The sequence below is a fragment of the Microcaecilia unicolor genome, chromosome 11 (genome assembly GCF_901765095.1).
Source record: "Microcaecilia unicolor chromosome 11, aMicUni1.1, whole genome shotgun sequence".
NCBI lineage: Eukaryota > Metazoa > Chordata > Amphibia > Gymnophiona > Siphonopidae > Microcaecilia > Microcaecilia unicolor.
Window position 1 is genome coordinate 172,965,042 of NC_044041.1, and position 27,761 is coordinate 172,992,802.

At 44.1% G+C, this 27,761-nt stretch overlaps 1 protein-coding gene across 4 annotated transcripts; it reads left to right on the forward strand.

Moving 5' to 3' along the window:
• LOC115479675 (cytochrome P450 2A13-like) lies at window positions 1-25,956 on the forward strand. Of its 4 annotated transcripts, none has more exons than XM_030217750.1 (9): window positions 1-180; window positions 4,133-4,295; window positions 8,391-8,540; window positions 8,652-8,812; window positions 11,336-11,512; window positions 12,070-12,211; window positions 12,631-12,818; window positions 18,614-18,755; window positions 25,508-25,956. In XM_030217750.1, exons 1-9 carry the CDS (start codon window positions 1-3, stop codon window positions 25,687-25,689), a joined length of 1,485 nt encoding a protein of 494 aa, XP_030073610.1. In that variant the 3' UTR covers window positions 25,690-25,956. The 4 variants fall into 4 exon arrangements, with proteins under 4 accessions (XP_030073610.1, XP_030073612.1, XP_030073614.1 ...); XM_030217752.1 differs by having other exon boundaries at window positions 4,133-4,278; window positions 8,374-8,540; XM_030217754.1 differs by lacking the exon at window positions 4,133-4,295 and adding an exon at window positions 5,506-5,512.
• Window positions 25,957-27,761: the final 1,805 nt, after the last annotated feature.

Sequence of the window (27,761 nt, forward strand, 5' to 3'; positions counted from 1 at the left end):
ATGGATGCTGCTGTGGCACAGACCCTCTTCCTGGCTGGCTGTCTGTCCAGCCTATTGATCTTGTTCATTAGGAAGACAATGTACCAAAGAGACAAACTTCCCCCGGGTCCAACTCCTCTTCCTTTTATAGGCAACTTACTGCAGATAAACACCAATGGAACAGCCAAAGGGCTTATAAAGGTGAGTCTGATGGTTTGTTTTCTATACTCTAACCTGGCCAGGAAAGACCAGTGGTGTGGCATTAATTCACTCTTAGCCATTTGATTTTAGGTGACATTTAGGTGTCCTTTTATGAAGCTGCGAAAAAAGGGGCCTGCACTGGCATTGGAGGGGGGGGGGGGGGGTGTTTTTGATGCGTGCCAACGTCTCCTTTTACCACAGCAGGTACAAGGCAGGTTTCCCTTGTCTTAAAGAAATGGCCGCGCACGGCAAGTAAACCACTTGCCGTGCGGCCATTTCGGCGGGACCACTTACTGCCATTCATTGAAGTGGTGGTAAAGGCTGCCACGGTAACCTGGCATTATTAACCAGGCAGTGCACGGCATCGCCTGATTACCGCCAGGTACACACCGGTGCTACAAAAATCGAAATATTTGTGCAGCACCGAAAATGGCATGCGCTGGGGGAGGGCTGCTGCATTAGCTCGGTGCTACTTCCCTTTTAGCAAGCGGTAAGCCTGCATTGGGCTTACTGCCACTTCATAAAAGGGCCTCTTAGCTGTTAAGTAGCCTCAGATTGCAGCACAGATGCATTTCTGTATGAGCAGGGCTTTTTTTGAGGGGGTACTTGGGGGTACTGAGTACCGGCACCTTTTCCATTGTCTGCTAAAATTGACCCATGGTCTCCAAGTTTTAATGAAAGAGCTCAGGCTCTATTCAACAATTCTGCCTTATCATAGGTTCTGTTACTGGTTGCAGGGGGCCTGGCTATTGTGGGGTGGGTCCCTCAGTGATCACTCCTACCCCTGAAGGGTGGCCTGCCATTTGAGTACTGGCACCTTTTTCGCTAGAAAATATGCACTGTGGTATGAGTGTACTCAGATTTAAGTCTTCGGGATTTAATACTAAGAACACACAGGAATCATTTTTAAGAATGTGTGCATTTATTAGCACGCATTTTTTCTGTTTGGGCAACTTAAGATGTTTAGAGCGTCTGCAAAATTCTACATATAAACCTATAAATTAACATACAATCAATTTACATGCACAAAAACCACAGCTGTAACTAGGGGAGGTTTCATAACAAAACAATGTGCAATATGTCAAAGCATAGAAGTAAACAAAACAATAACTGTGTCCTGGACTCTAAATAAATTAATATAATACAGGGCTCATTTTCAAAAGAGAAAAACCCCTAGAAAGTGTCATAAAGCACCATTTGGATGGATTTCTTCTCAAAACGTCCAAATCTGTATTTTTGAAACCTCTTTTCCAAACGCTTATCTATGCAATTAATCTCCAATGCATCCAAATCACAAGGGGGTGCGTTGGGGGCATTATGAAGGTGGGATTAGGGCATACCTAACACTTGGATATTTTTCAGCCATAATGGAACAAAACAAAAATGTTCAGGCTGAAAATCTAAATGGTTTGGGATTGACCCATTTTGAGAACGAATAAGACACAAAAAGGTGCCCTAAACCACCAGGTGACCAGTGGAGGGAATCAAGGATGACTCCCCCCCCCCCCAAAATACTTCCCCTGTGGTCACTGACCCACTCCCAGTACCACCCCAAAAAATGTGAAGAAAAATATTACTTACCAACCTCTATGACAGCCTCAGATCAAGATGTATAAGAGCAGCATGCAGGTCCCTGGAGCAGTCTAGCGGTCAATGGACTGCACTGTGGTGAAGAGGATTCAGGCCCTCCCAAACTCTTCCAAACCCTACTGTACTCACATATAGGTGCCCCCTTCACCTGTAAGTGTTATTGTAGTAGTGTACAGTTGGGGGTAGTGAATTTTGGGGGGCTCAGCAGATAAGATAAAGAGCAATGCTGAGATGTGTACCTGGGAGCATTTCTATGAATTGCACAGAAGTGCCCCCTAGGGTGCCCCACTGCTCTTCTGGGATGTCTGGGGGACCAGTCTACTAAGAATGCTGGCCCCTTTCCTACATCTCAATGGCTTGATTCTGCACATTTTGCATTTGTATGTAAAAAAAAAATGTATAAAACATAAAAAACCCTTGTTTGATACGGTATTTTTGAAAAAAAAAAATTAGACATTTTTTTTTCTTTTTTCGACAATGGGCTTATTTCCTAGTAGGATTTGGGGCTTTTAGCGCAAAACATCCAAAGTCCAACTTAGACAACATATCGAAAATGCTCTTCCATGTATAATAAGAACATCATCATCCAATAAACAGAAATATAATTAAAGAGAAGTGTGTAATAAGGGGTTCCAGATCTGATAATACTTCCAGGGTTTATGTCTCAAAAGCCGAGTGAGCTATTGCATACCAGTAACCTACCAGACTTTCTCTAACTATATGGTTTTGGAAGGTGAAGAAAATTGGCAAAATCTTTGGGCCGTACAAACTTTAGCAATAAGTAGCAACAATTTAGCTAACTTTGGGGCCCTTTTACTAAGCCGCGTAGGTGTCTATGCGCGTCTTACTCGCATCAGTTTTGAACTACCGCACTGCTACTGCTTGGCCCGGGTGGTAATTTCATTTTCTACGCACGTCCGCTACACACGCCGGAAAATATTTGTTATTTTCCGGCATGCGGAGCTAACCAGGCGGTAATCGGCATTGTACGTGCGCTGACTATTACTGCCCAGTTAATACATGAGACCTTACTGCTAAGTCAATGGGTGGAGGTTTTAAGGTCTCGGGCCCAAAATGGACATGCGCCAATTTTCATTTTGCCGCACGTCCATTTTCGGTCCAAAAAAAAAAGGGTTTTTTTTTGCAGAAGCACTGAAAAATGGACCTGTGCGCGTCCAATACAAACCAGCACAGGCCACTTTCAGCACACCTTAGTTAAAGGACCCGTCTAAGAGTCACTTTTACTAAGCAACTGTAAGCCCAACACGGAGTTACCACTGTAGAAATATGCTATCACTTGCTGTCAGTGAAATACAGGCCAAGGGCTCAGGCCTAGAGCTCAGAGCTAGGCCTCTAAGAATCAAAGACCACTTCTGACACAGATACATTTCACTGCAGCAAATGCTGAAGTAAGCAACTGAGAGCAGGCAGAGGGAGGGGGAATCTGCTCTGTAAATAACAGCTGGATTGGCGCTAGCAAGAAAGTCACAGGCATGGATGTTGTGGCTAGTGGAAGATAGTAGTGGGTCAGGTGCAAGTAGGGGGGGGGGGGCTGAAGGAAACGAAATGACATGTGAAGTCATTAATTTACAGATGTTGCCATCAACATCTTTTGTTGATACTTGGAACTTCGGAACATGTGAAGTCACTGTTATCAACCGATAATGGCCTGATTTTGGCACAAGCTGAGGACCCCTTTTACCGAGTTGGGTAAAAGACTGTCTTTTTCTGACGAAAAGAAATGCCCATGCGGTAAATGAAACACTTACTTTGCGAACATTTAGGGGGTGGGGGGCTTGATTACCGCCATTTAAGCTCTGGCGCCACAAAAATTGGATGTACTTTTGTAGCACTGGAAATGGTGCATTCTAGGGGTGGGAACTACCGTTGGGCTCGTGTGGTAGCCCAGCGGTAGTTCCAGATTAGCGTGCAGTACGCCTGTCAATTAGTAAAAGATCCATAAGAGCATATGACTATAATGGGCATCTTAACGTTTAGTGTGATTTAATTTTTAGCATGAACTAAAAATGCTAGCGCACCTTTGTAAACGACCCCCTAAGTAACCCAAGAAACATCAGGAATTATAGTAACTTTCTGTTCACAAAGCTTTCAAAATAATTTTACATACTTCAACAAGGAAAGAGACCAAAAGAGTCCAACGCGGACACACTTACGAAAACACATTCCCACACCCACACGTACTCAAACAGAAATACAGCACCTGTGATTCTCAATGAGACACACTTTACCATCTCTTTTCACACCCAGTCTCTTATGAGTTTCCTCATGGAAGAAGTGGAAATGTGCCATTTTGTAACACAATAAATTTGCAGTTTTCAACTTGTGTTGGTTTTCCTTGCAGATGAGTGAGAAGTATGGCCCTGTGTTCAGGGTATATATTGGCCCTGAGATGACAGTGATACTATCTGGCTATGAAGCGGTGAAAGAAGCCCTCATTGATCAAGCAGAGGTGTTTGGTGGAAGAGGGAATATGGAGACATTTAACCAGATTCTACGGGGCTTTGGTAAATAATATTCTATATGTGGATAGTAACCAATTCATAGGTCTATATATCTTTAATTAATCCTGAGTAAAGTAGTAGATGTCGAGAGATAAGTACTGTTTTCCCATCCAGTTTGCCCAGTTATTCTGCCTGCATTGGTCTTGATACCAGTATCTCCCAGTTATCAGCTAGTTATTAACTTGGGAACATAGTCTGTCAGGGGCATTTTCGAAAGAGAAGGACACCCATCTTCTGACACAAATCGGGAGATGGGCGTCCTTCTCTCAGGGTCGCCCAAATCGTCATAATCGAAAGCCGATTTTGGGCGTCCTACTCCTACTACTATAAATCACTTCTATAGCGCTACCAGTCGTATGCAGCGCTTTACAATTGAATATGAAGAAGACAGTCCCTGCTCAAAAGAGCTTACAATCTAAATCAGGACAAACAGACAGGACCAAAAAGGATAAGGGAAGGACAGACAGAAAGACACATAAGGATAAGATAAAAGTTACAAGTCAGGAGTCGAAAGCAGCATCAAACAGGTAGGCCTTTAGCCCGGATTTGAAGTCAGCCAGGGATGGAGCTAGACGTAATGGCTCAGGAAGCCTATTCCAGGCATAAGGTGCGGCGAGATAGAAGGAGCGGAGTCTGGAGTTAGCGATGGAGGAGAAGGGTGCAATTAGGAGAGATTTGCCTAGTGAACAGAGTTCTAGGGAAGGAGTGTAGGGAGAGATGAGGGTGGACGACCAAGGGGGCGTGTTGGCAGTGTACCGAAGGCGGGACGGAGGCGTGGTTAAGAGATGGGCATCCTCAGCCGATAATGGAAAAAAGAAGGGCGTCCCTGCCAAGCATTTGGTTGACTACTTGGTCCCTTTTTTTTCATGACCAAGCCTCGAAAAGGTGCCCAAACTGACCAGATGACCACCAGAGGGAATCGGGGATGACCTCCTCTTACTCCCCCAGAGGTCACCAACCCCCTCCCACCCAAAAAAAAATAATAAACATTTTTTTACAGCCTCTTTGCCAGCCTCAAATGTCATACACAGCTCCATCACAGCAGTATGCAGGTCCCTGGAGCAGTTGTTAGTGGGTGCAGTGCACTTCAGGCAGGGAGGCGGACCCAGGCCCATCCCCCCCACCTGTTACACTTGTGGTGGTAAATGGGAGCCCTCCAAAAGCCACCCGAAACCCACTGTACCCACATGTAGGTGCCCCCTTTACCTCTTAGGGCTATGGTAGTGGTGTACAGTTGTGGGGAGTGGGTTTTTGGGGGGCTCAGCACACAAGATAAGGGAGCTATGCACCTGGGAGCAATTTCTAGGGTGCCCGGTTGGTGTCCTGGCATGTGAGGAGGACCAGTGCACTACGAATGCTGGCTCCTCCCACGACCAAATGCCTTGGATTTGGTCGTTTTTGAGATGGGAGTCCTCGGTTTCCATTATGGCCAAAAACCGGGGACGACCATCTCTAAGGTCAACCATCTCAACATTTAGGTCGACCATCTCTAAGGTCGACCTAAATGTTGAGATTTCGGCGTCCCCGACCGTATAATCGAAACGAAAAATGGACGTCCATCTTGTTTCGATAATACGGGTTTCCCTGCCCTTTTGCCGAAATGTCCTTAGAGATGGACACCCTTAGAGATAGTCGTCCCCGTTCGATTATGCCCCTCCACGTGTAAATAAAAGGTCTTGTCCCGTTTGTGATGGCCCCTGGTACTTCTTCTTTTGTTGTTTGTCCTAACAAAGTGAAATGCCTTCCAGGTTCCTCAACCAGCAGGAAAACAAAATAAACAGAAAAAAACGGAAAGGATGTTAATGCTGATGTTGCAATCCACTTGGGGACAAATGACCTGGCCAAAAATAGCATACATGTATTGCAAACTCCTGGATTCTATATAGCGTGCCTAGTGAGCTGTGCTGAAATCCAGGTGTATTCTTTAAAAACGTGCATAACTTAATTGGAGATGTGTAGAGGGTGATCCTGTTCTTCAAGTACTCGGGGCCATTTCCTTTAAGGGCCTTGAAGATCAGACATAGAGGGGCATAATCGAACGTCGCCGGCGAAATAGATCGCCGGCGATATATTTTGGCGGCGGCGCTACAGCTGGCCAGAACCGTATTATCGAAAAAGATGGCCGGCCATCTTTTTGTTTCAATAATACGGTTTAGCCCGGCCAAATGCCAGAGTTTGCCAGGTTTGAGATGGCCGGTTTTGTTTTTCAGCGATAATGGAAAAAAATACCGTCGATCTCCAACCCGGCGACATCCAAGGCATTTGGTTGTGGGAGGAGCCAGCATTTGTAGTGCACTGGTCCCCCTGACATGCCAGGACACCAACCGGGCACCCTAGGGGTCACTTCTAAAAATTTTTAAAAAATATACAAATACCTCCCAGGTGCATAGTTCCCTTACCTTGGGTGCTGAGCCCCCCAAAACCCACTCCCCACAAATCTACACCACTACCATAGTCCTTATGGGTGAAGGGGGGCACCTAGATGTGGGTAGAGTGGGGTTTGGGGGGGTTTGGAGGGCTCAACACTTAGCACCACAAGTGTAACAGGTAGGGTGGGGATGGGCCTGGGTCCACCTGCCTGAAGTCCACTGCAACCAACATAAACTGTTCCAGGGACCTGCATACTGCTGTCAGGGAGCTGGGTATGACATTTGAGGCTGGCATACAGTCTGGCAAAAAAGGTTTTTATTTTTATTGTTTTAGTGTGGGAGGGGGTTGGTGACCACTGGGGGAGTATGGGGAGGTCATCCCCCATTCCCTCCGGTGGTCATCTGGTCAGTTCGGGCATCTTTTTGAGGCTTGGTCGTGAAAATAAAAGGACCAAGTAAAAGAGGCGAAATACTGCTTAACGCCGCTTTTTATTTCCATTATCTGCAAAAGCTGGCCATCTGGTAGCCACGCCCATGCCCGCCCATGTCCCACCTTCACTTCGCCGCCGACATGCCCCCTTGAACTTTCGCCAGCTTGGCGACGGGAAAGCAGCGATGGTGTCAAAAAAGCAGCTTTCAATTATACCGATTTCGACGCTTTTACGAGATCGCCGGCCATCTCCCAATTTATGTCGGAAGATCGCCGGCGATCACTTTCGAAAATAAGCCTGATAGAGTTTTAAATTTTGCCCTGTATTGTACTGATAGCCAGTGAAGTTTTTGCAAAAATGGTGTGATGTATTCATATCACTTGCAACCTTCTATTAGTCTTGCTGCAGCACTCTGAATCAATTGGTGCTGGTACAGACCCTTTGTAGTCAGACCAGTGTAGTGCATAGCAGTAATCCAGTCTTGATACTATCATGGAATGCACAGCTGGGATAAGATTTGCCTTCTTAGTGTATGGAGAGAGGCAGCATAGTTGTCATAAACGCTAGAAGTACATCTTGAAGGTAAGTGTTGAATCTAACTGTATTCCAAGGTTCCTGATGTGATTTGAGGGGGAGATTGTATTTCCCAAAAGAGATTTTGATGTTAGGCATGTGCCCCCTTATGTTAGGGACCTAGAGATTTGGGGGGTTCAGGCAAAGTTTATAGATTTTAGCCCATTCTTGAATTTATGTTAGACAGGTACTCAGTTTATTCAGAGCTGTGGGTAAGTCAGATTCAATGGGTATGAGTAGCTGCACATCATCTGCATAGATGTAGAACTGAGTGTCCATTGACCGAATCAGCTTGGCTAGTGTCTTAAAGTACATATTGAACAGAATCTGTGACGGTACCGATCCTTGTGGTCAGTGCCCATGGTGGCGATGAGGTGCTGCCAAACATTATACACTGTTGCCTGTCTGATAGATAGAATCTGAACCAAGCAATTACTGTTCCATTGATACCTGTTTCCGCTAGTTGTGCTGGCATGATATCATGATCCACAGTGTTGAAAGCTGCTGAGAAATATAACAGTACTAACACCGAGGCAAATCTCCTGCCTCAGTTTCTGTGAAGACTGTTTCTGTCCTATAACTGGGTCTGAATCCAGATTGACATGGATTTAGCCAGTTTCTCTCCTCTAGTCAATCACTGAGTTGTTCTATAAGTTTTCCTGGAAATGGGGAGAAGAGGAGGGGAAAATGAAAATAAAACGCCTTCATTTTCTTTTTCTTTCAAGGAATAGCTTTCAGTAATGGAGAGATCTGGAAACAGACACGCCAGTTTTCAGTCATGACCTTGAAAGATTTTGGGGTAGGGAAGAGAGGGATCCAGGAACGGATTCAGGAGGAAGCCCAGTTCTTGGTGGAGAATCTCAGGAAAACCAAAGGTCTGTGTAAAAGACTTTTCTTCATGCAATACTTCAACAAGTCCAAAGCATCTTCCCCATCACCACCATAGTGTCTGAATTTAACTGACTCTTTCTCTTTCCTTTCCCTAGAATTGTCCATTGATCCCAACTTCTTCTTCAGTCAGGCGGTCTCAAATGTCATCTGCTCTATTGTCTTCGGGAACCGGTTTGACTATGATGATAAGGAATATCTCCACTTACTTCAAATGATAGATGAGATCTTTTGCGGTATTAGCTCCATCTGGGGACAGGTAAAAAAACTCAACTCTTCCAATACGGAACATTCTGGAATATATTTACTTCCTTTATTTCATTGTTCTGAATAAAATGGGGAGGGGATGTTTTGAAGGATCAAATGCTCTCCTGTAGTCTTCTTATTACAATCTTACTTACATTGCTATATAAATGGATTTTGCCTTTTGTACTATTTATTTATTTTTATTAAATCTATAGTAAAATCTATTATAGATATACAATAACAACAGCACTGGAAATCAGCTGAGCCACTGTTCGAGTTCATAGTTTCTCTAGTGAAACACTGTTTAATCTATAATAAAATTTGAATCACTGGGTAATTATGATTATTACACTTCAAAAAGCTTTGTATAACCAGAATCCAAAGCCAAAGATACCAGTTAAAAGATATTTACTGAAAAACATGTGTGTAATAAGGACTCCTGAAAAACTAAGGGTCCAATATTCAGCTGGTAATGATCAGTATTTTGCTAACCACCACCAGCATTATGCTGAAAATTCAATACCAGGCCATGTCTGGGCTCTGGCATTGAATTTCCAGGTTTACGTAACCGGCAAAAATATAGCCAGTTAAGGGGCCCTTTTACTGAGCCACATAGGTGAGTTCACGCGTCCTACACGTGTCAGTTTTGAACTACCGCTCGGCTACCATGTGGCCAGGGCAGTAATTTCATTTTTAACATGCGTCCACTATTCGTGCCAGAAAATTTCCGGCACGTGGTGCTAACTGGGCGGTAATTGGCATTGTAAGTGTGTAGACCATAACCGCATGAGACTTTACCACTAGGTCAATGGGTGGTGGTAAGGTCTCAGGCCCAAAATGGATGCACACCAATTTTTATTTTGCCGCACGTCCATTTTCGGCCAAAAAAAAGGCCTTTTTTGCAGGTGTGTTGAAAAATGGACCCACGCATGTCCAACATACGTGTCTACACCAGCACAGGCAATTTTTCGGCACACCCTAGTAAAGGACCCCTAAGTGTGACATTCAGCACTTAACCACCTACAATGAATTATAGGATTACCTTGGCTGGAAAAGTGCCATATATTTAGGGTTACCATATGTCCGCGGACATGTCCTCTTTTTGTTATGTCCGGGCAACCGGGCGGGTTTTGCCTATAGGACGGCCCGCCCGCCAGCCTGCCTGTTTGTCCAGAAATCCGGACAAACGGGCAGATTGCTAGCCTCCCCTCCCCTTACTTACTAGTGCCCTGGTGGTCTAGTGACCTCTTCTGCCTTCTGGGCAGTAAAGAGCCCCCTCTTTCATGCCTGGAGCACTGCCCTGCATGCTTCCTTCCTGTTGCTGATCCTCGGCACCGATTCAAAATGGCCGCCGAGAGTTGAAGAGACTTCAACTTTTGGCGGCCATTTTGAATCAGCGCTGAGGTCAGCAACAGGAAGGATGCATGCAGGGCAGCGCTCCGGGGAGCCGGCGGTGACGTTGGCGTGTGTTTTACACACACGCCAAGGCCTTCTTTTACCACAATTGGTAAAAGGGAAGTCTCACCTTCCTACAGGAAATGGCTGGGCCGCAAGTGAAGCATTTGCCGTGTGGCCATTTCGGGGGGGGGGGGGGGGGCCTTACTGCTACCAATTGAAGTGGCAGTAAGAGCTCCCGTGTTAACCCAGCGGTACCCGGGCAGCGCACGGCACTGCCCAATTACCGCTGGGTACACTTCGGCACTACATTTTGTAGTGCCGGAAATGACGGCACGCTAGGGGTGGGATGTGTCGCTGGGCTGCTGCGGTAGCCCGGCAGTACTTCCTGTATAGCGAGCGGTAAACCCGCATTGGGATTACTGCCGCTTAATAAAAGGAGCCCTAAGTGTTATAGAGCCTTTTGGGATGACGCAAGCTCTCTCCAGCTTTTGGACTGTTCTACATTATCACTTAGCTATGCAGGTGCCAGCGCTGAATATTGTCGGCACCCGCATAACCCCGGGATCCTTCTCAATGCTGTCTCATGTACCACCCCGGACCTGCCTACTTTTTTGGGTGGCAGTCAGAGACGATATTCAGCGGCATTGTCCTTTTTAGTGCTGCTAAATATTGGGAGGTAGGATGTGACAGGTAATCGAAACGGTCATGAGCATCTCCAGCCCGCTTAAATCGCTTTCAGTATCAGCTAGAGATGTTGCCTATATAGCACAAAGAGGCTTGAGGATTTCCACTCACAGTAAATCTTATATAACTTTCACGTATTAGTCCCTTTGAATCTTGACCTGCTACATTTCTTCCCCATAAAGCCTTCTTGTAATATCGTAATAGTACAAGGGTGTTGAAATTATGAAATGGACTTAGGTGGGTTCATCGCCAATGGGTTCAGTCATATTCTCTCTGTAAGTTTTATTTTTTCCATGTAATTACTGACTAAGTTTCTGAAAATTTACTCCATAATGAGCTGGGGAAATATGTTTGTAAATCAGTTCAAGGAGTGAAATGTCTGATGAAAGGTAAGAGGTTGCCTCTCTGTGGTAGAAATTCTACAATTTAATGTTTCTTGTTTTACCCTTTATAGCTCTTTGATATCTTTACAAGCATCATGAAGCACCTTCCTGGACCTCACAATAGGATTCGTCGCTGCTTTGAAGTCCTTGAAGAGTATATTGCGAAGAAAGTGAAACAGAACCAGGAAACACTGGACCTCAACAGTCCCCGGGACTTCATTGACAGTTTCCTCATCAAAGTAGAGCAGGTGCTTGATTCTAGTGGGTTCTCTCCTTTTGTAAACCTGAGAAGGAAGATGGGCTCAACTGCCCAGTTAATAGTATTGTTAAATACTGCTGACACATGTACATGAGTAGAGTTATATAATGCAAAATGTAGTTATGAATCTGAACTTTAGGAGGCAAATTTATAATGCGTCACTTACATTTACACGCGCATAATGCACATAAATGAACAGAATATTGACACTGACACACGCTTATGCACATGGATGTCAATAACCACCCTAAGTGCTATTTGTAAGGTCCCCCCTAAGTGGCATAGTACCTAATTACAAGGTGCGTGTACACAAGGGCAGAGTATGGGTGAGGCTGCCACTTACATTTACAACTTACAGAACACAGTACGTGATGTGCAACCCCATTGCATTTGGTCACATCTACTTCTTAATGCTTTTAAGGACTCAAAAGTTATTCTAAAATTGATATGATTGCTATTAAGTCTAAAATACTACTTATTCTTGTTTTAATCTCATTTACATCTCTCTCTTTTTTTTTTTAAATCTATTTTCTTATTCTTTTCAAGGAGAAGCAAAATTCCTCTTCGTATTTTCACGTGAAAAACTTGATTGCAACAGTCCTTATCTTGTTCTTTGCGGGAACTGAACCCCCCACCACTACCTTGAGATATGCATTCTTGATTCTCTTAAAACACCCGGAGGTTGAAGGTACAATTATTATCTTGCCTGACTGGGCTACCAGATGCGCATACATCTCAAAGCCCTTGAAATTCAGGTTCTGTGACTGTCCTGGATATCCAGTAAGGGACATTGGTTAATTGTGAAGTTATATTAACAACAAACCTATAGTAATTGCTGTGAACAGAGAGAGCAGTCTCAGGCCCTGTAATGCTACTTTCTTCTGCATACTAAGAATAAGATTAGTGTATCTGAGAGTCCTTTAGAAGCTTAAAAAATAAATTATTTCAAAGGACAAATCTAGAAGGGCACGAAGAAAAACAGATCTTCAGTTTTACCAGAAAAAAAACTAAAATGGATCAGCATATCTAGGAGAAGTCTTGCTAAAACTGAGAGGGCCTTGTTTTCCTGTCTAGTTTTGTTGGAAGTCTCTTTGGTTTTCCTTTCAGAAAGGCTGCACCAAGAAATAGACCATGTGATAGGCCGACAGCATAGTCCATGTCATGAGGACCGGAACAAGATGCCATACACCAATGCTGTGATCCATGAAATTCAAAGGTTCATTGGCCTTGTTCCATTGAATGTCCCCCATAAAGTCACACAAGACACCCATTTCCGAGGATATATGATTCCCAAGGTAATTTCTCCTTGTTTTTTGTAACTACTGGCATAGCCAGACATTCTGTTCGGGAGTGGGTGGGCTGAGCACAAAGGAAGTAGGCACAAACTTTTGCCCTAGCCTTCTGCTTTGTGTGCCCCCCCCCCCCCCCCCCCACACACACACCATGATCCTAGACTCAAATTCTAAATATCTGAACTGTTGGGGGATCCCCAAGTCCCACAATCTGAAGAGGCCCCCATGAGGTGGTCAGAAAATCCCCAGAGCTGGTAGTCCGTGGCAGTTTCAATGGATTGCCACTGAACTAGTCCACCTCCACCCACCCACCCACACATGCATGCATGGAGGGGGGTGGGGGCAGGCATGGAAGGGAGTATATATTGAAGATGGCAAAGTGTAGCCAGTGAACAGAGTAATTTATTAAAGCCTTCACATTAGGAGTAGCCTTCATGGCACAGTGTAATCTAATCTATGGCATTTATATATCGTTTTTCTGGTCCAATAAAACAAATATATATAAACGCTCCTGCTCATGCTGACTCCAATCCCAAAATAGCTCCCACGACCTCCTACGGTAATTTTGTGAGACTGCCAAAGGAACTCACAGCAGCTATTTTCGCAAAGCAAGATGGCATGGGCAAGAGCATGTGGGGATTGCTCCATCCCCCAGCTCACCACTAGATCTCCAGAGCTATATTGTAGGCCCAGGGGGGAGGGCTATGGGTGGGAGGTGGAGTTTGTTTTCTTTGTGGGAAGGGGAGGAGGGAAGACAGGAGGGAGGATGGATGTGAGAGAACTTCTGGTTTGTTGGGGGAGGCAGGCACTGGAAGCTTCAGCAGCAGTGGACAAGGGAGGGAATGGGAGGAAATTAATGCCAGAAACCACAGAGGAGGGAAGGTAGGCTCAAAGTAAATTGAGATTAATTTTTTATGCCTTGGGGGGGGGGGGGGGGGGGGGGGGGGTGAAATCTTGGTTTATATTTGAGTATACATAATGATCAGGACAATATTCAGCAGGCAGCATTTCTATACATTCTGACCACCACCAAATTAGATCCAGATATTCAGTGCTGGGCCAACATCCAAAGGAAGACTCATATTCTTAATTTCCAATTCTTTATTGCAAATAACTGAAGCAGATAACTCACTGTATACAAATAGTTGAAACATAAGTTCTGTGCAGGCAGGATGAGTCCATCAAGCTGGATGCACTGAAGGAATGGATGTGTAGTGATTGGAGACTTGGATTCTGAATTATTGTAGAGATGGATAAAGGGAGGTCTGTCTGTTGACTGCAGAGATGCAAGCCTTAAGGCGGGAAGAAAATTGAGTCTTATAAAAGGATTCACTGCCTTGAGTGAATTCCTTCAAAAAGGTGGTAAATAAATCCTAATAAATAAATATTGGTCTCTGTGCTGAAGATTTTGGCATATTTGGTGAAAAACAGGATGCTTTCCCCAGAGGACAGAGAAGGGCAGAGGTTGAGGACAGCCTGCTCTTGCAGCCAAAGATGGAAAATTCTGCTCTGCAGGGAGGATTGCAAAGAATATGCATAAGCAGTGGCGTACTGAGGGCGGGGCATTGGGGGCGGTCTGCCCCAGGTGCACACTGCTGGAGGGGTGCAGAAAGCAGCCACACAGCTGTTGGCTCTGCTGGGTCCCTGGGTCACATGCAGTGGCGTAGCCACAGGTGGGCCTGGGGGGCCGGGGCCCACCCAACAGTAGCACACATTTAGTGGTAGCTAGTGGGGATCTCAAGCTCTGCCAGCTGAAGACTTCCTCCTGATGGTAACGAAAATGCAACTCTCCACGATACTGGCACCTGTGCATGCTCAGTTTTCAGCACATGCCTGCTGCAGACTGCCAAGGTGGAAAGAAGCGTTTTCCCACCAGCTGAGATATTTTTTGGTGGGGGGGGGGGGGGGGGGGGGGGGGTGGAGAAAACATGGTGCCCACCCAAAATCTGTTGCCTGACTACGCCCCTGGTCACATGTAAGGGATGACCTAAAAAAAAACAGAGATTACAGATTGACCCAGGAAGCTGATTTTAACTTGAATGATATAATACGAATATATTAACCCTATGATTCTATGAAAGGGCAATTAAACGTAGATGCCAATTGCACACTTAGATTATAGAATACTAGTAAAAAAAGGCCCGTTTCTATTTGAAAGGAAACGGGCGCTAGCAAGGTTTTCCTCTGAGTGTGTATGTTTGAGAGAGTGTACGTGAGAGTGACTGTGTTAGAGAGGCTTCTGTTCCTGCTGCTGTGCATTCCCCGTGTTGTGCTGATTCGGTGCTCCCTGTATCGTGGCTCCGCCCCCTCCCTTCTACTGGCCAATCTGGTGTGGTTTGTGTGACATCACTATTATCTACTCCAACATGATCCACGGTTCCAGGCAGCCTCAGAATGTTGGAGGAGAGAATTATTATATAGGATTAGCTCTTATGCATGATTGTACTCTAATACACATAAGTACTAGTAGAACAAGGAGTAACCTACTGGTTAGTTCAGCGGGCTTTGATCCTGGCAACTTGGGTTCAATTCCCACTGCAGCTCCTTGTGAGCTTGGGCAAGTCACCTAACCCTTCTTTACCCCAGGTACAAAACTTAGATTTTGAGCCCTCTAGGGACCAAAAAAGTACCTGCATATAAGGTGTACAGAGCTGTGTACGTCTAGTAGCACTATAAAAATGATTATTATTATTAGTAGTAGCATTCAGCACTATTCTATAGTAAGGGTACTTAGCATGAAAATGTAAAGGGCATTCAGACAGGTGGGGCATAGGCAGGACCAATATTATAACATGGTACTTACAGAATACTGTAACTTATATACTAAATTTCTCCATTTAGTCATATACGTTTAGGCCTCTATATTCACATGGTGTAAGAAGAAATACCTTGATTCTGATTTAAGCTAGTATTTTCTAAAGGTGCCCAGACACCATTATAGAATTAGTTCTCAGCACATTGCATCTAGAGGTCTAGAATATGGTACCCAGTAGTAGAATTGCCCCTAATTATAACTGTGATAACAGAAATATCTCTATATATAAAAGGCAACACCAACGTTCTATGAAGCCTCCAGCTGGAAGTGTGAAGGGGGAGAGATATCCGGTTTCCCCATGAGTGTCTGCCCTGCCCTCGCTCTCTCTCTAACACAAACAGTGAAGGAAAACAGCAAAGCAGAAATCAAATTGCTCTCTCTGTAATAATGAAGGACTCAGAGGGGGGAGGGGAGAGAGGGCAGAGAGGGCAGGAACACACACACTCCCACATGCACACAGAAGAAAACCTTGCTAGCCCCCCGTTTCATTTGCATCAGAAACGGGGCTTTTTTACTAGTATTTTAATAAATAAATATCCTCCAACTGACTGGGAGCAGTATAACTTCTTTTATTTTCTATCTTCTCAGCCTCTTCTCTCAAACACTGGGAGCACAATAGACAATGTAGACCTACCCATCCTTTAACAGTCATGGTAGATTCGGGATTGTGGGAGCTGTGGTAGGGACCCCTCCTCCAATAGTGTCCACAGAATAGTTCCTTGTGTAGCATCCCAAGAAACCTCACCAAATCACCATGATGCAAACAGTCAGCAAGAAGGGTCCACAACAGCATGCATGCGTGTTTACCCACCTTACACCATGAGGCAGTTCCAATGGACAAGCAATTACGGTTGTGAAGCAGAAACCCTCCCCTCATCAGAAGACCCTGGGGTACTACCAGGAGCAGTGGAACACCTTTTTTTTGGTTGAACCAATCTCTGACTCCACCCCAAACTGTCTAGTTGCTAATGCTAAGCTGGGCAAAATATTATTTGGACCATGGCCCCAGAGGACAACCCCATTTCCCGATCTCAAACATGCAGAAATGGACCTCGTTGTCTAGAGGAATTACTGAGAGGAGGATTACAGTTCTTTCATTCTCCTCCTCAGTTAGACTCTATTATACTGTCATTACTTGGACTCTGAATTGAACTTGAAGAAATTTAAGAGGCCCTTTTACTAAGACTCGTAGGCGCCTATGCGCGTACAACGCATGTTAAATTAGAACTACCGCCCGGCTACCGCTTGCCCTGGGCAGTAATTCTAATTTTGACGTGCGTCCAAAACATGCTGTAGGAAATAATTTCTATTTTCTACCTTGTGGCGGTAAATGGGCTGTAATCGGCAGTATACGTGCGCTGACGATTAATGCGTGAAGCCTTACCGCAAAGTCAATGGGTGGCGGTAAAATCTCAGGCCCAAAATATACGTGTTCTGATTTTTATTTTATGTATAAATATAGGTGTGGAAATATAAAATCTTTAGATATTGTCACTTGTCTTAATTTCCACTGATCAATGAATTAATGGTATTTAAACATAACATCGTTCTATATGGAAGAAGGAAAAAGGCCTCACAGAGCTCCTAGATGTGACTATCGGAGCTAAAACGGATCTATAATGATCCTCTGTTCATCAATGGCCAAAACCTTCAAAAATGTGTGGTAATCTAATCTCTTTCACACAATGTAACATTTTTGAAGGTTTTGGCCAATGATGAACAGAGGATCATTATAGATCCATTTTAGCTCCGATAGATAGTCACATCTAGGAGCTCTGTGAGGCCTTTTTTCCTTCTTCCATATAGAGCGATGTTATGTTTGCATACCATTAATTCACTGATTTTTATTTTGCCACACGGCCTTTTTTGCAGGCATGCTGAAAAATGGATCTGCGTCAGGGGCGTAGCCATGGGTGGGCCTGGACAGGCCCAGGCCCAGCAACCTTTGCTCCAGGCCCACCCAGCCTCTTCTGCCCGCTCTCCCCATCTGCGTGATCTGCTCACTTTTACTGCCCTGAAGCAACGTTCTCCCTCCAGCACCGGCGATTCCCATAGCCAGCCTTCTGCCAGCGTGTGTCGTCGGGGCCTCTTCTCAGGCACATCCTGCCTACTCTGCAACTTCCTGCGTCCCACCTTTGTAGAAAACAGGAAGTTGCAGAGTAGGCGGGACGCGCCTGAGAAGAGGCTCCGATGACACGCGCTGGCAGAAGGCTGGCTATGGGAATCGCCAGTGCTGGAGGGAGAATGGTGCTTCAGGTCAGTAAAAATGACCAGAACTGACCATGTGTAGGGGGCTGTCTTGGGGGGCAGGGGGGGTAGTGGGTGGAGAGGAAATGCAGCGGCGGGCGGGGTGGTAGCGGGTGGAGAGGAAATGCGAGGCCTGTGCCCACCCAGTCCATCTCCAGGCCCATCTAAAAATTAAACTCTGGCTACGCTACTGATCTGCGTGCATCCAATACACGAATCTACACCAGCGCAGGCCATTTTTTGGTGCGCCTTAGTTAAAGGGCCCCTAAGAAGGGTATCAAGACCTGTTTATTTAGCTTGGCCTTCTCAGATATGGGATTGATGCTGGGGAATTGGCTGAGGCCTGGATTTCTTGTGCTGGTTTTGTTTATTTCAGATTGGTTCAAAAATTGTACTGTTTAGTCTTATCTGTTATTTTGATTTTAATGTTATGTTCTATAATTTGCAGCAGCTGTATAAATCGCTCTGATTCTATTATACGAAGGGTGGTAAAATACATAAATAAAGATATCAAAGCTATTAATCACATTTCAAGTCAGGTGCCTAGATGAATGCATATCAAATATTTAAACTGCAAACTGTATTGGAAAAATGAAAGCCCTAACTTTTATTAAGAAATGCATGTATATAAAAGGCATATAGAACTCTTCAGAACTGCAACCATAAACACTATCCTGGAATAAAATAAAAATTATTCTTGTCATCATGCATGAAACTACTTCCTTCTCTCTTTTAGGGTACCCGGGTACGGCCCATGCTCTATTCTGTGCTACATGACCCATCACAATTTAGTCACCCAGAAAACTTCAACCCTGGACACTTCCTAGATGAGAGAGGCAATTTCAAGAAGAGCGATGCATTCTTACCATTTTCTGCAGGTAGTAATCTCTACTGTACTTTTAGGCAAGATGGTGAGTGAGTGACTGTAAGGCTTTGTAAAGTACTTTATATATGTAAAAATAATAGCTTGGAAAACAGTGCAGACTGTTTAAAGGCTGTAGATAATTACTGCTAATTTTGTACTTCAGGAGATATGGGACACTGTAAGGTAGTCCTAGATTTTTATTACCTTTCTAAAAGCATTTTATTTGGGGGATGAGGGTGTGAATGGGGAGGGAGCATTATGCTAGGCATGGGGGTAAGACCTACATTTGATCCTGAAAGTTCATATCAAATTCCAGAATACTAAGAGCGAGGAGCTAAACGCCCGGTGTTAGTTTTAAATTTTATCAAAATGATTCTTTGTAGACAAAATCTGGGCTTAGCCTTAGTGCAGAGACTTTCAATCTTTTTTAGTCTCATGGCACACTTACATGGCACATAAATTGTCAAGGAACATCTGCACAAATGGTCCAGCATTTTCCCTTCTTCCCCCCCCCCCAAAAAAAAAAAGAAACAGTCCAGCATTTACCTGCTCTCCCCCGCCCCATCCTCACAAATAGTCCAGTATCTCTTCCTCATGTTTCCTCTGTAGCCAACGACCAGGCATCTCCGTTTGTCTCTCTTGACTCCCCCCCCCCCAGCTGTAACTTTTAAAAGTTTTCTTGTCTTCAGCAGTTTGCGGTAGCAAGCAATGATTCATACAGCCTGTTCATGCTAACCCCGAAGCCTTCTCTCTGATGTAACTTCCTGCATCCTGCCTATGTCTGTGTGGAAGCAGGAAGTTACATCAGAGAGAAGGCTCTGGGGTTGACGCGAACAGGCTGTGTGAATCACTGCTTGCTGGGATTGACCACTAGAGACAAGGAAACATTTAAAAGGTACACTCTGTTCCTGCCCAAATTAAGCTGGCCCTACTAATAAATGGCCGTCAACTGCCACAGCACACCTGAGGACCAGCTGTGGCACACCAATGTGTCATGGTACACTGGTTGAAATACACTGCCTTAGTGTATCCTAATGTGGGATTTTCCCATGTGGTATGACCATTTATAACACAGCATTAAACAGGCATTTTCATATTTCAGGTCATTAGTGTTTTGCAACTGCAAATAATTAACATAAGAGCCTTAACCAGATAGAGTGCAGTAAAGTGAGAACACCAGCTCGTTACCACTTTGATGCCCACTCTCTGCCTATTATTTATTTATTTGGATTTTACTCACACCTTTTTCAGTAGTAGCTCAAGGTGAGTTACATTCAGGTACACTGGATATTTCTCTTTCTCTGGAGGGTTCACAATCTAATTTTTTACCTGAAGCAGTGGAGGGTTAAGTAACTTGCCCAAGATCACAAGGAGCAACAGTGGGATTTGAACCAGCCACCTCTGGCTATCAAGGCTGGTGATCTAACCACTAGGCCACATCTCCACTCACTCCTTGTATGACATGCACCCTAAAAAATCTTTAAAATAGTTTATGTGAGATTACCTCATGCAAACATGGAAATTATCTTTATCTTTCAAATCCTAAATTGCACAGCTGCAGACTATATGGTGCCATTAATAAAGTTACCTCAAAGGAACGCTAAATATGAGGCAAGAAACTATTTCAGACTACACCTCCCAAATTGCTAAAAGGTGATCTACAAAACCGTCCACTTTGCAGACTTCACTTACCTAGGAACCAAATGGTGGAACTCCTTACCATCCAAAATAAGAAATACGCAGGAATATACTAGATTCCGCAAATTCTACTACTACTACTATTTAGCATTTCTATAGCGCTACAAGGCGTATGCAGCGCTGCACAAACATAGAAGAAAGACAGTCCCTGCTCAAAGAGCTTACAATCTTATAGACAAAAATAAAGTAAGCAAATCAATTCATACCCTCACAGAGAACAACCATATCTCAAACAACTAATTATTACCTGAATTGGTTATTACTCTATTTACCATTAACCTTCTCTTTGCTTCATATACAATTTCTCATTCATAATAGATTTTCTAAATGTTAAACATCCATAGCTATCCCATAGCTATAAATATAGTATTATAGAAGCAAATGGATAATAAAGAACACTTGATTATTCCAGTCTTCAAGGCCCATTTGTGCTGTTCTTTGCTTTGCTTGGTTAGTGTACTTGTGAACCCTCTCTTTTACCTTTGTTTAATATTAATATGTAATTATGATGACTAAATAAGTACGAAAAATTTCTCATTGAAATTCAAAGTGGATTTTCAAGAAGCAGAAACTTCCGTACATGATTGCAAGGGTTCTGAAGATTTTGGATTTGTCGTAGGAGCTAACTTCAAAATTTCTCGGGAAAGGGAGTCCTCTCCTGAAGATTATTCAGAAGTCTTCCAGGGCCTTTCCTATGCACCTGGCTGTTAGTGAGTTGGTAGGGGCTGAATGGTAGGTGCTGGACTCAAGTCTCGGAGTCAGTAGAGCCATAGTCCATTTATATTTGCTACCTTTGCCTTAGGAGCTGAAGTTTTGCCTGCCTAAAGTGGATGCCTTAGGAACAGCAATGATGAGAAAAACCACCCTCCCCGTAGAAGGCAGAATGACTTTGAAAGATCTGCAGTACCACCAAATTGATAATCTTCTGAAGCTGTCTTTTGAAGTTTCCATCTTGGCTCTCTGCAGGCCATGATTTGTGTGAATTACATGGCCCGGGCATATATTTGTTGGGCAGTGCGGTTGCCAGATTTATATGACCAGAAGTTAGTGGACATTGCAGATCACTTTATTCATCTCGAGATGGAGTGGCATTCAGAGCTGACATGATGTATGACTTGATTAGAGCATCTGCTAAGAATGTAGCCTTGGCTGTCGTGGAGACACAATTTCTCTGGCTCTGAAGTTGGACAGCAGATGTGGCATTCAAGGCACTTCTGAGCAAGTTGCCTTACAGGGGGCTTTTGTTATTTGAAAAATATTTGGATGTTGGTTAATGAGCTGGGGGAGTCAAAGGTTCCCAGGCTTCTGAAGGATAGGTCTCATTTGATGTCCCATTAATCGTCAACAAGGGGTCATTTCCAGGATACTTCAGTACCGTCCAAGCAAAGTTAGTAGTTCCCAATGTGATAGATTCTGGTCCAGAACCATTCCTTCCGTGGCAGCAAATGAAGGGGCATGAGGGAAGACAAGAAAACTCTGGTTCTTCCTAGTCAGCCCAATGAAGGTTTGGGTGCCCATGCTTCAGTGGTAGCTGTGGTAGGTTGCTTGCAACTGTTTTAATGAAGATGACCCAGATCACGTCAGATCAGTGGGTACTTGAAGTTGTTTGAGAATGATATGCCCTAGAGTTTGTTTAGCTTCTGTCCAACATCTCCCTATTGTCCCCTGTTGTGCGCTAAGTAAAGTGGAGGCCATGTACTTGACATAGGACCATCTGTGTCAGCTGGAGGCAGTTGTCTCACTGCCACAGAGAGAAAGAGTCTCAGGCAAATATTCAATCTATTTTGTGGTCCACAAAAAGGAGGGCACCTTTTATCCAATCCTTGATCTAAAAATGGTAAATAGGGCCCTGAAGTTTACCTCCTTTTCTGTGGAGACCTTCCCTTCAATATTCAATGCATTTAAGTGGCCAGGATTCGCACCTGGCCAGTTAAGTGCCCCATATGTGGCTAGCTGCGAATTTTTCCGGCGTGACATTGCAGTCTATGACCCGCTGAAAATTTGCAGTTAGCTTAATTTTGACAGCCATATTTGGCCACTTGACTATCAAGCCTATCTTTGGCTGGTTCAAACTTAACCGGTCAGCGCTGAACCTGCCAAAAATAAAGCGGATTTTCAATGGCACTCATAGAAAGCAGTACTGAATATTGGGCCCCTTTGTCAAGGCCTCTTAAGACTTAGGGGCCCTTTGATTAAGCCGCATAAGCATCTACGCGCGCCCAATATATGCCAAAATGGAGTTACCTCCCGACTACCGCGTGGCTCTTGCGGTAATTTTATTTTTGGTGTGCGTCCGATACGCATCTGAAAAATATTTTTTATTTTCTGGTATGCGTAATGGTCGTGCGCCAAGTGGCATTTGGCACACGTAGGTCATTACCGACCGGTTACCACGCGAGTCTTTACTGCTAGGTCAATGGCTGGCGGTAAGGTCGCCGACCCAAAATAGACGTGCAGCAATTTTCATTTTGCCGCACGTCTATTTTCGGCAAAAATTTTAAAAAGGCCTTTTTTACAGGCGCACTAAAAAATGGATCAGCGCACGCCCAAAACCCGCGTCTACACTACCGCAAGCCATTTTTCAGCACGCCTTTGTAAAAGAACCCCTTAATATCTGTAAAGCCTTAATATCCTTAAGTATAACCTCAGCACACCAGCACACACCTGAAGCCTCTTTATTTTCTGAATTTTCCTTTATTGAATAAATATAGATAGTTTACTCACAGTCAGATGTTCAGAAGTATTGCCCCAAGGCAACAGAGACTCCGAGAGCTGTATCAGTGGTTGGAGATAGAAATCTGAAGCAGCTTTATTGCAGAGGTGGGAAGATGCAAGTAGTTCAGAGCTGGGTGGCTGGAATGTGCAATATCTTATTAGAAAGTAGTAACGTTAAAAAAAATGAGTTCATTACAAGGGGTTTTAGCAGGACAGGTGCTGTCTGAAGTAAGATGGAGAATGCCTTATAGAGAAGGAGATGCCAAGAAGGAGCTCACACAGGCCCAGGGAGGAGGAGGAAAAGGGACCAACAGGGATAGAGCCTGCCACTGCCATCAGGTAGCAGGGATGGTCCCAGAGGGCAGCCCTCGATTGGAGGGAAAGGTCATACCCAGCTGACCTCTCAGGACAGAGATAGTAAGAATGACCAGGAAATGATAGCAGGTAGACAAAAGAGCCAAGCTTGGCTGAGAAAGAGAAGAGGTCTTTACAGGAGAATAGGCCAATAGTAACAGACAAGCAAGGGTGACTGCATTACATGTGAGACTACATTACACACAATGCATTGCTCATGTAGTTTTGCAGTGAGGACTGCAGCAGTAAAAATCCTTAGAATTTAGACAGTAAAGGCATTAAAACACATTTTAGGGTCACACTGAACTAATGTAAGGCTGTCAGAAGACAGAACACCCTTGTGTTCAGTCATTGTGGCAGTTCGTCTGGGGGAATTCCTGATCTTTGGATCTCACAGAGGGCTCAGGCTGTAGTCTTCAAAAATGACCTTGAGCTAATGGCAACGTTAGCACATGGTCATTAGTACCAATAGTAGAAAATAGGCCATTTTATGGCCACAGTACAAATGGCCTTAGTTCGCAGCAGTGGCGTAGCCAAGGGTGGGCCTAGGCCCACCCACTTTGGGCTCAGGCCCACCCAGTAGCAGCACACCTTTGACGTGTCTGCCAGGGATCCCCAAGCCCCACCAGCTGAAAACTCCCAACAACTGTCCCTCCTGCATACCAGCCTTCCCTCTGATGTATTCCCGCTTATGCGGAAACAGGAAGTTGCATCAGAGGGAAGACTGTGGAGCCAACATGAGCAGTGTGTATTAGTTGCTGCTCGCTGCCAGTGAAAATCTGCTATTTAAAAGGTATGCGGGGTAGGGGGGATGTTTGAGAGACCATATGGCATGCAGGCAAGAGAGTGAGAGACCAAATCACTTGTGGGACAGGGCGGAGTTCTTCTGGCCACCCATCTTGGGCCCAGGCCCACCCAGTCTGGCTACGCCCCTGGTTCACAGGAAAGAAGTGCATAAGGGCAAGTTAAGTCCACTTTTTTTTGCAGCTTAGTAATAAGACCCCTAACTAAGAGTATGTTGCAAATAATAAAAATGCTCTTATTAGGGAGAATGTCCTTCTCTAGGAGGCAATTTTTAAATATCTGCAGGTAGTTGCAAAGTAGTTGGATAGTTTTACCTGTAAATTTTGCACCAAATCTAAAAGGCAGACTATGTTCATACTTTACCATCAAAAACTGTTCATTAAAAATGTACCTGCAGGATCGGGCGATACAATCCGCAAGCAAAAGAATGGACAGAGCTAGCAACTATTCTTGGTCCAGAGATTGAGGGGGCATCTCAGAGGCAAGAAACCATATCCTGAGGAAGTAGTGAGGGGGGAGGGTTGGGAGGGTTGGGAGGGGGGAAAGGGAGGGTTCTTGGTTGAAGAATGTATATGAAGAGCAAATATGTTTCAGTAGACATTGATGTAGCTTATAGTTTTGTAAACTGTTGAGGGGGAAATGTGCATTATTTTGATTGATTATAAACACAAACTGAAATTTTTTTTTTTTTTTTAATGTGCCTGCAGAGATCTGCACCTGCTTTTTCTAAAGATATTTTCCCCTGAAAGTCAATTCTTGTAGCTTTAAAAAAGTGAAACTATGGGCCCTGTTTAGTAAGCTGCGCTGTAGGCATGCTAGCATTTTTAGCACGCGCTAAAAATTAGCACACACTAATGCTAGAGACACCCATAGGAATATATGGGTGTCTCTAACATTTAGCGTGCACTAAAAATGCTAGAACACCTTAGTAAACAGGGTCCCATGTGCATTGTTTCCGGTCCTGATTTATCCCAGTTTCTGAGCCCACCTACTTGTCCTTGAATAAAAGTTCAATTATACACGTTTTTGATCCCTCTGTGCAGTTCTACCCATACACAGGCGGAGTAATTTTCCAGACAACTCATTTATCTGGGTAAATGACTTTTGAAAATTGCCCCAACAAGGAATTTCTTTCATAAAATGGGATGCAGCAGAGTAGAACAAAAAAAAAATATTCTCTCTTTTGATCCTTAGGGAAGCGCATGTGTATGGGAGAGGGCCTGGCCCGCGTGGAGCTCTTTGTGTTCTTTGTCTCCATCCTACAAAACTTTAGCTTGAAATCCAATACACCTCCCAAGGACATCGATATCAGCCCTGCAGTGAGCAACTTTGGAAATATCCCACATTTGTATGAAATTTCATTTGTCCCTCGTTAAAAGGAAGCTTGGGTCTGGAAGATAAAAAGATGGACTGAATTTGGATCAGGACTTGTGGTGTTTTATTTTTGCATGTGGATACTCTATATTAATTGGTTTCAAAGGGTTGCCTTTTTCATGAATCAGTACATTAATTAGATGGCAGATTCTGATGGGTTGGGGAGGAAATGCTTTGGAGGCTTTTCCAAGCTAACTGTATTCATTATTGGGGTGGATATTTAAGGTGATTTAATCGTAAAGGAGAAGCTCCTGCCCAGTCAAATCACTTGTGCACTTTACCGTGGCACTTTACCAGATATTCAGTGGCACTATCAGTACTAACCACTAAAGCCATAGTTGGCAATTTTGGTGATTCAGGAGCCCTTTTACTAAGCCGCATAGGTGCATATGCACATCCTACACGCATCAATTTTGAACTACCGCCCAGCTACCACATGGCCTGGGTGGTAATTTTATTTTTTACGCATGTCCACTAAGCACGCCGAACATTTTCCGGCACTTGGCGCTAACCGAATGGTAACGGCATTGTATGTCTGTAGACCACTAACACCCGGTTAATGCGTGAGACCTTACCGCTAAGTCAATGGGTGGATACGCGCCAATAATTCTTTTGCCACACATCCATTTTTGGCCAAAAAAAGGCCTTTTTTGTAGCTGCGCTGAAAAGTGGACCTGCGCGCGTTCAATATATGCCTCTACACCAGCACAGGCCATTTTTCGGCGCACCTTAGTAAAAGGACCCCTCAGAGGTGGAGTCAGCATTTATGTGGTTAAGTGCCGATATTCACAAGTTAATCGCCAAAGTTGAACAAACGAATCGGACCACATAAAACTCAGTTCTATCTTTGTCTGGTTTCACTTAGGCATATGGGATAGCCGGCCACACAATCTCGGATATTCAATGCATAATACTGCCACGACCAAACAAACACTGACCACCACCTGATGAATATTTACAACTACTGTTTTTACTTTGTATTTCATGCTCTGAATGTATTGAACATAATCAGTGAGGTTTAGTTTACAAATTAAGACAACTTTGTTAAAAAAAAAAAAAATAGCATGCTATGTAATAAAATTCTATTAAATCTCAAAAATGTTGCTAAAATACAAACCACTCTATTTTGAAATTCTTTCACCATCCGATAGTAAAGTGGTAGAATTATCTTAATACCCAGTGCTTATATATCAGTTGCAGAAATGTTGATTCCCAAATAGCTTCCCAGTTAGCCAGGGTATGGTAACGTGCAACCCATAGTTTTTCCATTTCACATATGTAGCAAAGTTTATTCAATCACTTGACCAAAGAGAGAACAGTAGGACTTTTCCATTGGGCAGCCAAAATCACTCTGGCAGCTGACACAGCGTGTCTCACAAATAAGGCCTGGGATTTAGTGAGACCTGGAGGTTTCTTAGGAAATATAAAGTACTCAGGGGACCACTGAATAGGCATCGCCAGTCATTGCTGGAGCCTATACTGAATAGCCTTCCAGTATGCCCGAACCTTAACACAAGACCACCAAATATGGCCCCTGGTGCCTCTATGTCTACACCCCCACTAGCAAAGAGGAAAGACAGTTGGAAACATGTGCTGGAGACATACAGGAGTAAGATACCATCTACATAATACCTTAACAGCATTTTCTTTAAAGGGAAAAGAGATAGATATCTTCACCAAAGCAGTCTCTAGGAAATTCCAGTCGTCATCCCCAATTGTAATCCGCATCTCCCAATGCCATGCATGCTTTCGTTGGTATTTATACAAGCAAGAATAAGACTCCTTATCTTCACAAAAATCTTCAAGAAAAGAATCATCCCGAAGAACTCTAGTCCTAATCTCGGCAGATGAGAGAAAGTGTCGCAGTTGAGTTTAAGCAAAAACCTCATGTGGGAGGACAGAATAGCCCTCTTCTAGGATAGTAAATAGAATCAAAGCATCATCATCAAAACACTGACCCCAGGTCGCAAGGCCAAATGAGGTCCAGCAGGTAAAAGGCCCAGGAACAAGGCCTGGGGGAAAAAGAAGATTATACGCTATGGGGTCAATTTGGACAAAATTAAGTCAGGCTTAG